At 39.5% G+C, this 17,651-nt stretch overlaps 1 protein-coding gene across 19 annotated transcripts in view; it reads left to right on the plus strand.

Annotated features, from left to right (window-relative positions):
* Positions 1-17,651, plus strand: part of L3MBTL3 (L3MBTL histone methyl-lysine binding protein 3) — a 112,433-nt gene that overhangs the window by 80,796 nt on the left and 13,986 nt on the right. For all 19 annotated transcript variants that reach the window (XM_070557061.1, XM_070557050.1, XM_070557041.1 and 16 more), the window contains 2 exons: positions 1,338-1,487; positions 13,086-13,165. In XM_070557061.1, coding sequence (XP_070413162.1) covers positions 1,338-1,487; positions 13,086-13,165 — 230 coding nt within the window. The remainder of the gene's footprint in view (positions 1-1,337; positions 1,488-13,085; positions 13,166-17,651) is intronic.

Here is a 17,651-nt window from a genome sequence, read left to right on the forward strand (position 1 = left end):
GTCGGATACTCGGATACTGCAGATACTGCGTGCAAAGCTCTTAGCACAGTGCTGGCTACATAGTAACTGCCCCATAAACATTACTACTGCTTATTGTTTGTGTTATTGTTGTTGGGTTAACATTGTATACATTTATGTCAACACATGATCAATTGTTATTTACTTTCTTTTTTTTTGCATACATAGCTCTATAGAATAGCATGTGGTTAAAGAAAATAAAGATTGTATTTTTGCTTACAAGATATCTGTGATAAATTGTATAGGCTATTATCAGAATCACTTGAGCCCATTTTCAGACTCTTCCCTCCTTCTCCTGCGAGGATTTGTGAGATCCTCCTGGTGGAGGGAGACATGCAGTGTTTAAAACTTTTCCTGGGTGGTTATCGACATTCCCACTATCACCTAAACTGAGGAAAAGAACATGTAAGACACTAATATAATCTACCTCAGGTCCAAAGGATTTCCAGATTTAAGGAGGCTTCCTAAAATCAGAGGGGCAAGATAGGCAGCGAGTTGGAGGGGTTGGTTGTGTTTTGGGAGCCTGAGATAAAGAGGTTGCCCAGATGTTCTGGAGACTGGAAAGCTGAGGCCCGGGCACAGGAGTGTACTCACTTAATGTTGAATTAACAATTAGTGACCTAGATTTCCTTTGCTTGGATAACAGGAATGATCCCCAAATGGGACCTGAGAAACCAACCAGTGATCACCCATGGAAGGGAAGTGAGCCAGCTGGGTCATTATCCAAGTTGGCATCTGGTCTCTTTTCATATACGGACAGGATTAACTACAGGTTGATATGTGTATCTTCTAGGACAGCAGGTGTACATCAGGACCTGGAGATAGGCGCATGGGGGAGCTCCTTCCTTTGGAGGGCAGAAGCTGTTATAAAGGAAACTAAACAGCATGTGATGACACTGGGCCTGGCGGATCACTTTAGGAAGCAGAGTCGCTCCATCCATCCATCAGTTTCTGGCCCACCTCCGCCATCAACCCTCCCATGATGTCTTAAGCATTTCTCTCTTGTGCTGAGTGTCGCCACAGATGTGCACAGGCTCTGCCCTCAAATGATACAGAGGGAATCCTTCAGTGACCATTGGTCACTTCCAAAGATTTCATCAGATTGCTTCTAAAACTCTAATATGAAGACATATTTTCTATCAGAATATACTTAAATTATGTCTTAACATATTTCATACTGCATTTAATCATACACATATATAAATATATATAACATATTCAGTTAAATTTTGAAATTTTGTATTCTGTAGCCTGTCATTATAATTGGAAGGAGTATGTTCTAATGGGAATGTTCTTTTCTTTTTCTTTTAATCCTTCAGTGCTGCCAACTGTCCATATTCAGAAATCAATTTGAATAAAGACCGAATTTTTCCAGACCGCCTAAGTGGTGAGATGCCCCCGGCGAATCCATCGTTTCCGAGAAATAAAAGGACAGACACAAATGAAATCTCTTCATCTCCTGAAATCAGGTAATTAAAGTGATAACCATAGTGTTGTTTAGACTGGTTGAAAGAGGTTTTCTATCTTAGATATTTTGTGTTCTATGCGAATGTTTTCTTCTATGTTATTGAAAATGCATCTGCTTTAATGTGAAATGATGGTGAGGCTCAGTACTTGGACTTTAAAAAAATTAAGCAGAGGTTTTATAAAAGCGTATCCAGATTAGGCAAAATTTCTTCTTGTTCATCTTATAGTTGAACTCACTTGGTTTTAGAAGTCTGGAAATGCCAGTCATTTTACTTCATGCCAGTTCCTATTTCTGACAGAACTGATCGATATTTATATAGAGCCATCCTTTCTAAGGAAGAAGGCAGATGCCTTGTGAAGACTGGATATTATGTCTTTTTAGTGCTCTTGATTGCCAAGTACTTGCATCTACATTGTGTCATGTAATTCTGAAGATATTAGTTGCACTCTAAGCTCACTCATTGAGTTTTGATTTCACGTGTAGAGCTGAGTGGGAATGTTTTAACCTCAGTGGATTATTAAGTAAAGAACTGAGTTTTGTTTGATATATCTTTAAGTAAATGGTCTGTGCCCTTAGATTAACTGAGGATCCTACTAAAAGAAAGGTAGAGGAGTAGGAGGATGGTCCTAGTGCTTAGGTTTTGGGGGTTTCTCTTATGGAGTATTTTAAAACCTAATGCAACGTAGTTCTTTTTTTTATTTTAACATTTTATAACTTCATTCTTATAGTTGACCCGGGTGGACATTTGAATTAATAAATCTGACACTAAATGCACAGCAGTGTTGTTGGAGTAATGGCATTTCAAGTATCCACATCCTTATAGAGAAGGGATTTTGCCCTGTGGATGGAGGGAGCTGTAACTGCTTTAGTTATTAACAACAGTGATGATTGTTTTTATCCTTAAAACCTGACTGAGGTAACCTAAACTGATTTACCCAACCCAGCACTCTAAAACAAGGGCATATTATTTGAGAAAATTTACTTTAACACAAATCGAAGTACTAATTCACGTAGTCACATTACAGATACAGAGTTCACTGACTCACAGGTGGTTAAGGCTACCTAGAGTTTGGATTTCAGAAGCCAAGGTATTGTTTAAAATATCAGCGTAATACTCCCAAGGGCCAGCAGGTCCTTCTCACAGGCCTCTCTCTAACCATCTGGGCCCCAGCCGTAGGGCCAGTCTCACCACAGAAAGAGGTGGTCCATGTGGACGATTTCTTGGGATCCTTTTTACCTTGAAATCCGTGTAAGAAAAGAATAACTTCTATAGTGGATCTAACCATTCCAGTGATGTGTCTCCTGTGAGGGTGTGGTCCTGTTTCTTCATGTCGTCAAGATTAAGGGGACAATCTCAGACATTTTCAGTTTTCTGTAGTAACCCATCACACATTTCATATCTAAATATTTTTATATTATGTAGATTTTTAGCATATACCATCTTTTGAGTCAGTGAATTCGGACCTGCCGTGACTTCTGTGTGAATTAACACTTAGATTTATTTGTATTAAAGTTAAGTTTCTTCAAGTGACATGCCTTCGTTTTTGGTGCCAGGCTTTGGTAAATGAATGTTCATGATTTCAGAGACTTTATTCCGATTTCTTCTTGTCTTCCTCTTTCCAGATTTGCTATTTTTATTTTGTGTATTTATTTACTTTTCCTTTACTCATCTATGGCTAGAAGTAAGCTGAGAGATTTGGTTAGTTATATGTAGTCCGAGGAAACATGCGCGTATAATCCTAGTGACCCTTACATTTTTAAGGTGAACATTTTTGACCAAGATATTTTTCTCACTTTATTTTTATGCTTAAGTATTTTTAAGAAATGATTACAGACATCATGACATTCCAACTTAAATACCTCGTGATGCATACTAAGAAAACATTTTCCAAAATACCTAAAATCACATGTATTTATTTACTCTTTTAAAATTTAAACTTATCATTTTAAATTTTAAATTTAAAGCTAATGAAATTGGCTTCAGATTCTTTTATTTTTTCTTCTCCGGGCAGTCACTGGTTCCCATAACAATCAAAATGGCACATAGTGTCTTAGATATAGATGATCATGGATTGGCAACATAGCAAACGTTAAATGAAAGAAAGATTGTTGACAAAGACCTGTCTTATGGTTCAAGGATGGTTGACTGAAAGTAGAATGAACGGGGTAGAAGTTAGCTGGCTTCTTTGCTTTGAGTGAATCTGTGTAAACATATTGAAAGCACATTTTTTCATTTTAAAAGTAAATGTAACATTTGTTGATTCCTGGTTTCTTAAGAACGAACTAGTGAGCTATGCAAAGCTATTAGAACAGTGGCTAATAAGGAATAAGCCACCAATAAATGTTAGTTTTTATCATTGTTGCAAGAGGAAATGGTTACTTATTTGTTTCATAGTATTTCTTCTCTTCCTGAGGAGCAAAAGAGAGGCTGGCTTGTTTCTTTGCCTGGGTTAATCTTTGAATGGAGCACTCATCCACATGATTCTCATAATAGCAGATAGTGTTCTCACTTCTTTTCCCATAATCATTGCTTGTGTGGATGGAATCTCCCGCTCAGGTTTTAGTATATTTTCTTTGCATCATTCCTGATAATTTACTAAAATTTGGTTGCCAGGCTACTGTTTTTTTAAAAAATGCACTTTGGCACAGCAAGAGATAGTTTGCACCGTGAGATGCAGACCCTGCAACACAGATTTGATTGCCAGCGGTTTACTTGGGAGGTGGGGGAGACATCAACAGGGGAGTGAGGAAGTGAGACAGCCAGGAGAAGCTTCCCCGTCACACTGGGTCCCACTGGGGACACCAGCAGCACTGTCCTGCGGGGAACACCCTGGGAGTCTGTGTAGAACACACGTCTCGGAGTCTTTCCACCGTGGGGTTGTGGGAGCTGAGCTGTTTAAGCACGGGTTCCCTGCGGTCACAGAGCGAGGCTCTGGGGGAGGAAGCACATGTTCATTCCCCAGCACATCTGCCCTGCTGCGCAGCGAACAAGGCAGCCAGAGCCCGGGTTAGTCCTCCAGGGGAAGCAGAGCTGGGGAGACAGCCACTGTGCACCGAAAGGGGAGTGGGGGCCAGGGGACATGGGTAGGGTGCTGACAGTGTCTGCTGTGCCATCCCATCCCATTCAACCATTTCAGATGCCAAATGGTCACCAGAGTGAGTGATGTGCTGGCTTTTCTTTTGATCCTGGAGCCGATGTTATAGGGCCAGATAAGTTAACAGTGTGAGGAACATGTGTCCCTTTTCGTACCATGAAGGTTATTTTAAGGGCCAGTTCACAGACCATCTGCTCAGGATAAACCCGTGGACAGCTAACATTCCATATTGGGAATTCTCAAACCGGGCTTCACATCAGATTCCCTGGGACCTCTTTAGAATTCATATTTGGGGTCCTAGACCAGCCCCCCAGAATATTCTGGAATAGAGCCTAAGAGTTTGCATTTAAAAATTCATTGGGAGTCTATCTCCCTGCTGAAAGCTTTCAATGACGTCCCTTACTCCTGGCTTTAAGAACCTAATTCTGAACATGGCCTACGAAGTCCTGTGGTATCTGGCCCTGCCTCTCTCTCCAGCTTTCTCTCTACCAGGCTCCTTGTTAAACTTAATGCTTCACCCACCCTGGTCCTCAAACATCCTTTCCTCTCTTCCTTGAGCCTCCATCCCTGCCGTCTCCCAGCTAGTCTCTCATTTCACAGGCTTCAGGTTAACTGTCACTTCCTCAGGGAGGCTTATCTGATCCTCCAGTCCGTGCGTTAAGTTCCTCATTACATGCTTTCCTATCACACATCCCAATGCTATTGACATTTTGTGTAAATATTTTTTCTGGGTCTGGGTACTTTGCTTGATGATAAGCTCCATAAGGGCGGAGACCACGTCTCCTCTGATTCTCTGAGACACCCTCAGCACCGAGCACACCCCCTGACACACCACAAGGATGCCAGGCAACCTTGAATGACCCCCAGCCTTCAAAGGAGACATATCATGTATTTAACCTAAGAGACGACAGGTGTGTTACCTTCTTTTTGTTCTGATAAAACACCTCCATTCACCACTTTGTAAGATCCCCAGATCAGAGATCCAAAGTGTGATTGTTAAGTGATGAGATAAATCCCCAAATCCGTACCAGCACTCTTTCATAAATTATGGCAGTGCTTCCCAAACTGTCGTCTTTAACTTCCTGCCTCACGTAGAAAATGATACCACAGAAATGCCAACATTTATATTTCATGCTAGGGAAATGGATGGGGTTGCCCCTGGGTGACCAGATGGGAGCACTGGCTCCTGGGAGGGCTACAGGGAACAGTATCTCAGAGCACTGGTACCCAAGGACTCAGGGCCTCCTAGCTGGGAAGCTCTGCCCCACATTAAGATGGCTCCCCCTTGAGTCCTTTCGTACATGCTGAATATTTGGATTTCCTTCTCTACAGTCACTTGTCAAATGGATGGTCAGGTTATGAGTGATCCCAATGCATGTTTAGATAAAAATGGGGGTATGCAGTCCTTTCGCATTATCCATTCATTCATCAGATGCGTAAGGAGTGTCTCTTGTGCCTGGTGCTTTCCGGGGGGAGATGTGGTCCTCTCTTGGGAGAGCACAGCTCGTCTCTGCCCTCACAGCGCTCCTGGCAGCAGGATGGTGAGGCAGGAGGAGCTCCTCCTGGGGCCTGGTAACCTTGTATTTCTGTGTGTCTACAGCTGAGTAAAAGAATGTATCTATTTCTCTTTATATCTTAATAAAACCTATGGGTCTCAAACTTTGTTTTGCATCAGAATCATCAGGATGCTTGTTAAAATGCAGCTTTCTTGATACCCTCGCGAGAGATACTGATTCAGGAAGTGTAAGGTGCATCCCAGTTCATTTTTAACAAGCACCCCCAGGTGATGGATGAAGTGATCTATAAATCAGGCTTTGGGAATCATTGAATATAAAGACCTTTCTCTGGAGTCATAATTCACAACATCGTACCAGTTGGAGAGTACCAGCATCTATCCCACAGTCTTATTCTTGTGAAATCTGTTCTACAGCTGCTTGTAATTGCATTTCTAAATTAGGTGCTATCTCTATTAAAAATCACTTAATGTTGTAGGCTCCCATGTTGTTTAAGCCTGCTTAGACATAACCACAGAAACACAATAAAGCATTTTTAAAATACCTGCTAAATGCTTGTATTACCTTGCAAGGCAAAGCCCGTTGCTAACGTAAATCTAATGGAGAAAAATCAGTCTGTTCAGTTCATTATAGGCCATTAAAATGGCTTTTCAAGTTGTAGGATCAGTGTTTCAACGCTGAGAATTACATAGAGCAGTTGCAGGAATTGCCGCTGTCAATCTGATTTATGTTTTTAGGATGAATCAGATCTGCCAGTCACACCAAGAGCCAGTCTGTACCCGGGGGAGGGCCCTATTAAACAGATGGGAAACAGGCTAACGTAAAGTGTGAAACCATAGGCGTGTGTACATCTGTTTACTTTGCAAAACTATAAAATCAAGAAGAACAAAATTAGAGCCAGAAGTTCTAAAAGAACACAGAAGTTAATTAGGAATCTTCAGAAACTCTGTTTTGCTTCCTAAGGTTTTCTGGGCCTGAGGGCCTGGTGTTGACGTTGGAGAAAGTCATTTCAGTGACTAGGCATCCCCCGGCTGTCATAAAGCCTCTTCCCCCTGGTTGTCGATGGGCTGCAGATAGGGATGAAGAGCTGTGGAAGCTTTGAAATGTTCCAGATTTGGGGAATCTGAGTTAAATCTATGCATTTGTTGATGTGCACTAGAGAGAAGCTCAGTTTTAGTTAAAACACTCGCAGTTCTGATGCCAACCGCTGTGACACCAAGGCAGCCATCCAGCGTGTGAGGAAGAGATGACTGTGTTATTGTTTTGCCTGTGAAGTTGTTGGAACAATGTTGAAACAGGGTCTTATTCTGTCTCCTTGAATAGCACGAATTCCTGACTCAGGAGACTCTTAGAAATAGTAGAAAAGCATGACATCTGTTCTCTTTTATATGACAACATGAAAGTAATGCCATCTTGCTCTTCTTATGACACATGATCTTTATTTCCCAAATCTCACCTTATTGGTTAGGGTTTTCATTTTATAGGAGGATTGGTTAATTAATTGCTGAATTAGTTTTTCTGGAGGCTTTTTCCTTGGCATCTTTATGATATCTGCTGTCTTTACTCCTTGTATTCCTTGTCTTCACTAACATGTGTTCCTTATGCTAAATTATAATTTAATGGGCTTATTAATCAAAATGTTTTATTTTTAGTCATTAGATAAATAGGAAACCATGTTTATGAAAACACTATTAAAACTATTGCTAATGTATCATCGCAAAAGGAATTTTATTTCATACCATAGACATAAAAGTTTTGATCCTACGAGTTTTATTTGCCGTGTTTCTGAATCTCTTTGAAGATGCTGACCTCCTTGTCCTCTTCATTTGTGGGAGGCGTTTAGCTACTCTTTTTCGGAGTTCCTCTCACCTGTAGCCCTGAGATTCTCAGTCTCTGATTTTCTACCTGTGAGTCACCTCAGCCCAGAAGTTAAAAAAGCAGTGCTGGGGACACGTCAAAAGACATCCTTTTAACGTCCAAAACAGAAAGCCCTACATTTTTTTACGGCTCTCACTGCATTCGATGTGTCCCCGCTGTTCCTGGGGAGTGCAGGTACTTTTCAGCTCTAACAAAGACCCCATGAGACCAGAAGAAGATTCAGTAGTCCCCCCTTATCCACAGTTTCACTTTCTGCAATTTCGGTTACCCATAGTCACCTGCAGTCCAAAAATATTAAATGGAAACTTCCAGAAAGGAAATTATAAGTTTTCAATTGCTCACCGTTCTGAGTAGGGGATGATGAAATCTTGTGTTGTCCTGCTCCATCCCACCTGGGACATGAATCATCCCTTTGTCCAGCATATCCATGCTGTATATGCCACCCACAGTCACTTAGCCCTGTCACTTATCAGATCGACTATCATGTCATCACAGTACTTGTGTTCAAGTAACCCTTATTTTACTTAGTAAGGACCCCAAAGCACAAGAGTAGTGATACTGGCAATTCGGATATGCTGAAGGGAAGTTGTTGTTAATCTCTTACTGTGCGTAATTTATAAATTAAACTTTATCATAGGTATGTATATATAGGAAAAAAGCATAATATGTATAGGATTCGGTACTATCTGTGGTTTCAGGCATCCACTGGCGGTCTTGGAACGTATCCCCCACAGATAACGGGGAGACTGTTGGATTCTGGAAAGAGACTCCAAGCCAAGCCAAATTCATGCTGCGTTTAGAGAGGTGACTGAAACCCCTTAACTGAAACAAAATAATTTATTGTTTCATATTTTTTCAATATTGTTTTTAACAAACTGGGACTGATTGAAACATAATTGGCTAGGGATTGTTTTTAAATGAAAAGTAAACAAACTTGAAGAAATGCAGCTGTTTGCATTCAAATGCCATACTGTTACTATGTATTTACTCTTCTAATGTTTGTTTGGCTAGTGTTTACCACAAAGCGAAATGAGCTTAAGATAGTAAGATATCTAAAGCATGACACATAATTGCAGAGACAAAGAGAATGCTGGCTCGTAAAGAATACATTTTTCCATTGGAGTGGATTCCACTGTCTTCATTAAAAGCCTAAAGAACGTTCCTGAGTAAGATTTTAGCTGTGATTAGATTTCAATTCAAGCTAAAGAAATGTTGAAATAAATTGGTTGTGGAAAACCCAAAAGTCCCAAGAGAAATCGCTGTGTTGCAGGCGCTTTTCTAGATGCTTTTACATGCGTTTGCTCATTTGGTCCTTACCATGCCGTGTGTGGGGTGGGTGCTGTCGTTACATCCCCATCCCATGAACACAGAACCTCTGTTGGTTACAGGTTACACCGACAGTAAGTAGCAGACCCAGGCAGTGTGGCTGCAGTCTGGCTCATAACCATTATTCTAAACACTGTTTTAAAACTTAATAAGTGTCAGTAGATTAATTTTATCCTAAAATGTAAGTAATTTTTAGATAGTAATAGCTGCCATTTATCGTGCACTTCTTACATATCTGGCTGTGTGCTTAGTAGTTTCTATACATTATTCTATACATTGTTATCCTCAAAATGCCCATGACGTAAATGATTTATTATCCTTGTTTTAAAGATGATGCAGCTGAGAATTAGGAAAGTTAAGTAACTTGCTAAAAGTCGTACAGATCTAGTAAGTAACAGGGCTGAAATTTGAACCAGGTCTGTTCGCTTCCGAAGACCATACGTGTAGCCACTGCTGGGCTGCTTGCTCCATGTTATAGTTGTCTACCTCCATGCCTGGTCAGCTTGTACCCCCTTCCTAGATGAAATTGTGCGTAATGAAAAATGTCAATCAAGAGGAGAAGATAAAGAAGTTTTTATGTAGAACAAAATTGTAGCATTAAAATACAACATAAAAATATTTTTGGTTGTCAATTTTTTAAAAAATCTGTCAAATAGCATATCTTGTACTGTGTTTCCAGAGTACATTATAATATTATCACAGAGTTTGACATTCTGATATAAACATATTTTGTCTGTAATCGGAAGACTGTGCAGCTAGAAGAAATTTTTGCTTAGGAAGTTGAAATCCTAGATCAAGGATTTCATTTGTGCAGAGAAAGAAATCCATCACAGTACCTATTCAATCAGAAGTAGCAAGGAAATTCCTAACCTTATAGGAGAGAGAAATATTGATTGCCCAATTGAGAAAACATTTTTATTTTAAATAAAATACAAAACAAGAATATTGTTGAGTCAGATTCTTCATTCCTGACCTTATCAATCAAAAACAATTTGAAAATAAGATTATGGCACAAGAAGACAAATTCTCTTTAACTCCATCTAACAAGAATGTGTGCAGTGTTCTGGAAAAACAGAATAAAAGCTACATAATAATTGAATCTAGTTAGGGATTTTGATGTCAGTAAGGCCTGGTACTATGCTTATTTGAGATTTACCTCTTTAAGTTTCAGTGGATGTAACAATAGAACCTTCTTCTAATGATTGTTATAAAATGTTGGACATGTAAAGAGCTCAGCCAGTCTTCGGTGCATGGTATGTTCTTAAGAATGTTAACTTTTCTTCTTATTAACTGCTTCCACGTTTCTGGATGTGCTTGATGAGGATTCTGCTCACTTCAGTGGTTCCATTCATCCATCTGTTTCACAATGCGTGTTCTAATAGACTGCTCGGATTGCCCCCCGACCCTACCCCACCCCTCCAATCCTCTGGCTAAAGGAAACATCCAAGGGGCTTAGTCGCTTTTAATTTTAAGGGATTAGCAGAATCAGTATATTAATTGGAAATAAAACATTCCATAAACCCTCTTGTGGACTCCTTTATTTGAATTGTGTTTGGTAAAGATAAATATCTATGCTTGTATTGTCCCGAGTTTACGTGGGTTCAGTTTAATGAAATACCATGAGTTAAAGAAGGGAAAGTGGAAACAGATCCTGCTCCTGTAATGAAGCAACATAAATAATATCAGAGCAGTAGCTTCCATTTGCTTCTCTTTTGGGATAGATTAGGGCAGTTCCAGGCATGAAGAAACTTTTTGGGTCAGAGGTCTTATTTTCCTTTTGTTTCTCTGTTCTCTCTTAGAAAATGGATCTTTTCTTACATTTTATAAAATAAGTCATTGGTGTTGTATTTGGACATAAGAATACAAAAGAACTTTCCTCGTACTTAAGTATTATACCTTTATTTTAGTAAAGCTTACTTTAAAAGAATAATATGCTTTATTAAAGCCACAAAAATGTTACTGTTAATTATCATGGGACAATTCCAATCATAAAAACTGAAATATACAGAAAATTCTGAGACTTAATTTTAGCCTCTGGGCTCAGTTTGTCTTTTTTTTTTTCCTTACCAAACCATTTAGCAAAGCTTTTAGGAAATCTACAATAAGTAATTGGGAATTTATTTTCTTTGACTCTGAGAAATGCCAATTTTAAGTTATATCACTAGTGTATGACTGTTTCTAATAGGTATTCATATAGCCATCCACAAACAGCTTACTTCAGTGGTCACAATACTTACTGGGATAGATTTGTGGTCTCAGACAGAGTATTATTTCCGATTTAACAGAAAATAAATTGAGAAGATCACGTAAGCTAATTTTAGCATAGTAACTGGATTTTAAAATGTTGTAATTACCAAGAATAACTTCAGCATGGTTTTTGCAGAGAAGACAGTGTTTTCTATTATCACTTCAACTAATACCCTTTCTCCAATTTTCAGTGATTTTCTTCTATTTGTTTTTACTATCCTCCATCTCCCCACTTTCTGTGAAATAAGAGCCTCCACAGTCAGTTAAGTGATTTCTCTTGGAAAAAAATACTTTTATTGCATAATGGTAGTGACTCTTTCCCATTCTCAAATAAGCAGGTACTCTTCAGCAGTTGTGGAAAGCTGTTTTCGCTGTGAACTAAGTCAGGGAGCTCAGATTTAAAGTGAAATTTCACATACGTCCCTGGAAATGATCTTTCTAAGAAGGAATGAACATTTATTTATTGCATGTTTACTGCATTAGCATCATTATGTTAAGTTATCATCATTCCAAATGGAGAATAAATTAATGCCTTTGTAATTAAGACTATAAAACTCCTTTATATTTTGTTGGGGTATTTGGTTTCAAATGTATTTGCCCTTTTGTTAAAACTTAACGGTAGAAGTATGGTCTGAGTCTTCAAGAAACTCAGGATGGATTTGTTTTAAAGGTGACAACACATGGGAAACAATAGAGCATCATAAATACAGAGTATTACAAAGCAAATAAAGTGTGTAGGCCAAATATCATACCCCGATATTGCAGGAAATATATATATACCCCAGGAAATTGCAAAGTGGGATTTATTTTGAACTCTGAGAATGTAATAGAGTAGGTTGAAAAATTGTAAATCCCTGAAATTTAGCTTTAAAGAAAATATAAGTAGGCTGTACCTGGTTCCCTTGAAAGCCATTTTTGTCCCTGACTTAGGGATAGAGTTCTGAATCAAGATCGTAATGGGTCCATTCCATTATAGAGCATCCTCAACATGTTTGCATTAGCATTAGGTCGTTCCTGGTCAGAAAGAGGTGGGATCAGTTCAGCCTGTGGATTTGACCTGATTAAGCCAGGAAAAGCTTCCTAGTATTGACTTTGATTCTCTTGGGCCACTCTCAACCTCAATTCCAAACGCCGGAGCTGAGTAGCGTTTAGGGACTTGATTAAATGGTATGGACTTTCAAAGCATTTCTTTCTTTAAATTGTAGTCTTGCCAAACAGTGCAAGTAAAATTCCTCATGAATACATGTCCCAATTTGAAATTGAATTATTCAGTAGCTACATTTTCCGGAACAGTTAACCTTAATACCATTCTTAGCTTTAAAATCTCCTTTCTGAACAGTAAATGAAAATTAATAATGAGGAAAATGGAAAGTTTTAGAGGTTATTAGTATTAATCCTCTTAGTAGAACTAAAAATCCTTTCTGACAATTTAGTGGTACCATTTGTTTTTAAATTAAGAAAAACAGCTGCGAGGTGCAGTGCTGAACCATTTTTTTAAACACTTTTATTACAAAATATTGAAACACCTATTTTTCTCAGAGACCAGCATGCTGATGATGTCAAAGAAGACTTTGAAGAGAGAACAGAAAGTGAAATGAGGACATCACATGAAGCCAGAGGTAGCCAAAATAATTTCATATTATTGATGGATATTACTGTTAATAGTCAACAATAAAAACTTGAATATAGTAATCAATTTTATATTAAAGATAAACTTCATTTGGTTGGTTTGTTCCATTATCCCAAGTTTATTGTTAAGGATAAATATAGTATGTAATTCTTAATGATATGGATTCATCTGTTACCCATATTTACAGTCTTTTTCACATATCTGTACAATATTCTCTATACAGTTTGGGTAAGACTTTCTGTTTCATCCTTATTATACATTTTATTTGTTATTGTTGATGTTATTTGCTTCATATGTTTGCAATTCATCTCAGAATGTATATTGAAATCCAAATAGAATTAATATGGTCTTACTTTAATACCACAAGATGAAAAGAAAATCACTTGAAGGAATGTTTTAAGTTGTATTGGAGAAAGTCATTTGTCTTACATCTTAGCTAAGAGGACATTACAATGGTTTAACTAAGAAATGAAGTCTTAATGACTATTAGAGTATAGATTGTGTTTATAATTTACACATGGCTATATAATATTATTTATTTTTTATAAGACAATCTTGGCCTGATTGTGATTTTCATGATCGTCTCTGGGGACTTTGCTTTCATGTGCAGTTTTTTGGTTTAGATTATTGTGTTAGATTTGAGAATAGGACCCAATGACTGTTTGCCTGTAATGACATGAAGTGATGCTTTGATTTCCATATCTGATTTTCATAAAGCAGTAATTTAGGATTAATTTAAAAGTTATATTAGCTGCTTCTTCGGCATGTTTTATGGTGTTTAAAGTAGCACCATCTACGAACCCTACAGATGGCCAGGGTTTGCATTCCCTGCTCTGCCACCTGCCAGCTGTGTGATGTTGGACCCCTCGCTGGACACCTCTCTGTGCTTCTGTTTCCTTATCTGCCCAGGGGGATGAGGATGGCAGCTCCCTCCCAGGCTTGTCATGGCGATCAGGCGCAATAACATTTGTAACTTGCCTAGCACATGCCTGGCACTAAGTGCTATGCTATGCAAGTACTTGATGATTTAAATGTTTCTGGTCATTTAAAAAGGAAGAAAAACGTTTAATTTATGAAAGTTTTGTCATCAGGCTATACTTGGTTCTTAGACAAAGGCGTCAGCTTTGGTGAACTGTGCTTTAGCAGAGAGGTTATGGGCACAGCCTTCCTTCGCGTCTCAGGTCACCACTTACTAGCTGTGTGGCTGGCTCTGGGTGAAGCATTTAACCTCTCTGTGCCTCAGTTTCCTCCTGCATAAAATTGACATAGCAATAGTACCCACATCATTGGATCGTCTTAAGGATTAAATGCATCAGTGGCTGAAGTATTAGCTGCTAGTAGGAGCAGTAGTGTGTGGGGTAAGTGTCTATGCATGGAATTATCTGATCATTGAATGGTCAGATACATTCATGATAGAATCTTCTAGACTCTCAACTTTTTTTTTTTTTTTGAAGGTTTTTTTGTATTCTTTTTCCTTTTTCTCCCCAAAGCCCCCCGGTACATAGTTGTATATTCTTTGTTGTGGGTCCTTCTAGTTGTGGTATGTGGGACGCTGCCTCAGCGTGGTTTGATGAGCAGTGCCATGTCCGCGCCCAGGATTCGAACCAACGAAACACTGGGCCGCCTGCAGTGGAGCACGCGAACTTAACCGCTCGGCCACGCGGCCGGCCCCTTGATTTTTTTTTAAGATTCAGATCTTTAAATCCAGAAAACTTCCTTCAGTTATAATTTTAATTATTATTTCTGCTCTCTTTGTTCTCTTTTTAGACTGGTCATGCCTATTCTTCTTGGGTTAGATCCAAGGAATGATATTCGCAATATTTAACAATTGGTTTGGCAGCCAGCCTTGCACAGGGCACTTCAAACAAACACTGGTGTTAGTGCTGGAGCAGAGTCCTGGAGGCCCCCTGCTGTACCCAGGAGTTACCCTTAGTTGCAGGATCTTAGGGAAGTCCCACAAGGGGACTATTACCAGCCAATATGGAAGTATTTTAATATTTTAACAACTTTAACCTTTTTAATGTTTTAGTCATTTTTCTCAAATTGAAGTATCTTACACAGCCCAGCCTCTTGCTCTGTCAAGTCTACTACTTACTGCCTTTAACATGATTTTTGTGTTTGTGAGGAAGATTGGCTCTGAGCTAACATCTGTTGCCAGTCTTCCTCTTTTTGCCTGAGGAAGATTGTTGCTGAGCTAACATCTGTGCCAGTCTTCCTCCACTTTATGTGGGACGCTGCCTCAGCGTGGCTTGGTGAGCCATGCTAGGTCTCTGCCTGGGATCTGAACCTGCAAACCGAGGGCTGCTGAAGAGTGCACGAACTTAACCGCTATGCCACCGGGCTGGCCCAGAACATCAATTTTAATACAGTGATTTTTACTTTCCTTTAATTTCCTACATTGGCTTGTTCTTCTCTACTCATAGCCTGTTTTTGTTTTGTAAAAGTCCTATTCCCTTGTGCCTCACAAAACTCGTAAAACTCTTCTGTCAATAAATCAATGCTCCTCTTCTGATGTTTTGTAAAACTTCTTAGCACAGGCCCCATGGTGATTGTTTCCTGTTTTATCATTTTTCTTTTTTTGAGGAAGATTACCCCTGAGCTAACATCCATCACAAATCCTCCTCTTTTTGCTGAGGAAGCCTGGCCCTGAGCTAACATCCGTGCCCATCTTCCTCTACTTTATATGTGGGACGCCTGCCACAGCATGGCTTGTCAAGTGGTGCTTAGGTCCACACCCGGGATCCGAACCAGCAAATCCCGGGCTGCCAAAGTGGAACGTACGAACTGAACCACTGCGCCACCGGGCTGGCCCCTGTTTTATCATTTTTGAGTTCAGAGAAGTTCCCCCAGGTCTTTTGTGAAGAGCACTTACCTCTTCATTCTCCCTTTTGGGGGCTGGCAGATTCCTGTTTCAAACCTGAGCCTAAAGGTCTGGTGGCGGTGCTCCACTCACGGTCTGCATTCTGGAACCTGGGAGGTGTTCATTCACAGCTCCATTCCCCCAGGGGTGAGGCAGCCCTTCCCAAATCTAGCCTGGCAGGGGGCGTGGCGGAGGGGATGGGAGAAAAAGCCCCTTGCAGCTGGGCAGCATTTAGTATAGAGGAGACTGAGAAGAAGCCAACCCTAAATGTCTCTGTAATGCCAGCAGGAGTTAAGACTCAGAAGCCCCATGGGAAGTATTTTGTTTGGAGTCTTGAAGCAAATTGATTTTTGAAAAAGCTTTCCCCTAAAAAAATACCCCCACCTTGTTTCTTCAGTTTAATTCTATACAATATGTGTAATTATGAACCTTTTTTTTTAATGATTCCCACCATGCTACTGAATTTGACCTTTGGGAACTTTTTCTGAATACAAATTCATCGTTATGTAGTTATACATCATTATACAATATATTCTGTAGTACTCAATTCATAATTTTTTTTCTTTCTTCTTTTTTTCCCCCCGCTTCCATCTCCGTTACCTGAAAGATAAAATAGCTCATTCCTGTCATTATAGGAAGGCCCATTAATAAAGGCTTCTATAAATTGGCCTTCAAATGTAAGCTCTTGTATTCCTGGAAAAGGCATGGTTTTGTTTTCTCTCCTGCAAGCATTCTCTCTCTCCGGTGGCTGATGTGCAGAAAGAGTTAAATTCCATTTTGTGATGTGCTGGATTCTCACTTGAAAAAGCAGGCTGGCTTTTTGCCTCCATAGAAATTGGTTTGTTATTTTGGTTGTTAACCTTGAAATGATCCTCAAATATTTTTTGCCTGAGTTAAGTCTCTTGAAGCTAATTTTGTCTAAGAATTATCCTAATTCTATCCAGGAATTTAGCTAATTCCTTGAAACGGGGATCTATTTATTTTGTCCAATCACTGTCATTGTTCATCCTTTTATATTTAGTCATCAGTTAGTAACTCTATTTAAAAAGAAAAAAGTTGGTTGACAGATGTATCCCATTTCTCCTGGCTTTATTCTTTTCCTTTCACAGTAAGAGCATATTTTATAGACTCGTGGAATATTAGCCCGTAAGGGTTATTGACTCATTTTCATTTTTGCCTTTTTATATCTAGTACTGTGTCAGTGATATGCCTTTCTTTCAAGATAGGAATAAGTTTTGCATTTGCTGAATCCTTACTATATGTCAGACACTGGGATAAGCATTTTAAAAATATCATGTAATCCTTACAATGATCCTGTTGCATTGATTTAGCCAAGATCGTAAAGCTGGTCAGGGGCAGAGCAGGAATTTGAGTCCAGGTTCATCAGACTCTTAAACTCACCCTCTTGCCAGGAGGCGAAAGACCAGGGTCCCTTTCTGATGCTGCCCTGATCTCGCAGGGCGGCTTTGGCCAAGTCAGACCTCCACCTCCTCACCTGGGGAATAGCTGCCTCCTAGCATTGTTTTGAGACAAAAGCGAAACAAGGCAGGTGGAGATTCTGGTCTCACTTCTGTCGCTGGCTTAAAGGGACAGGAATGAGTCAGGACGAGCCATC

Source organism: Equus przewalskii, chromosome 9 (assembly GCF_037783145.1).
Source record: "Equus przewalskii isolate Varuska chromosome 9, EquPr2, whole genome shotgun sequence".
Classification (NCBI taxonomy): Eukaryota; Metazoa; Chordata; class Mammalia; order Perissodactyla; family Equidae; genus Equus; species Equus przewalskii.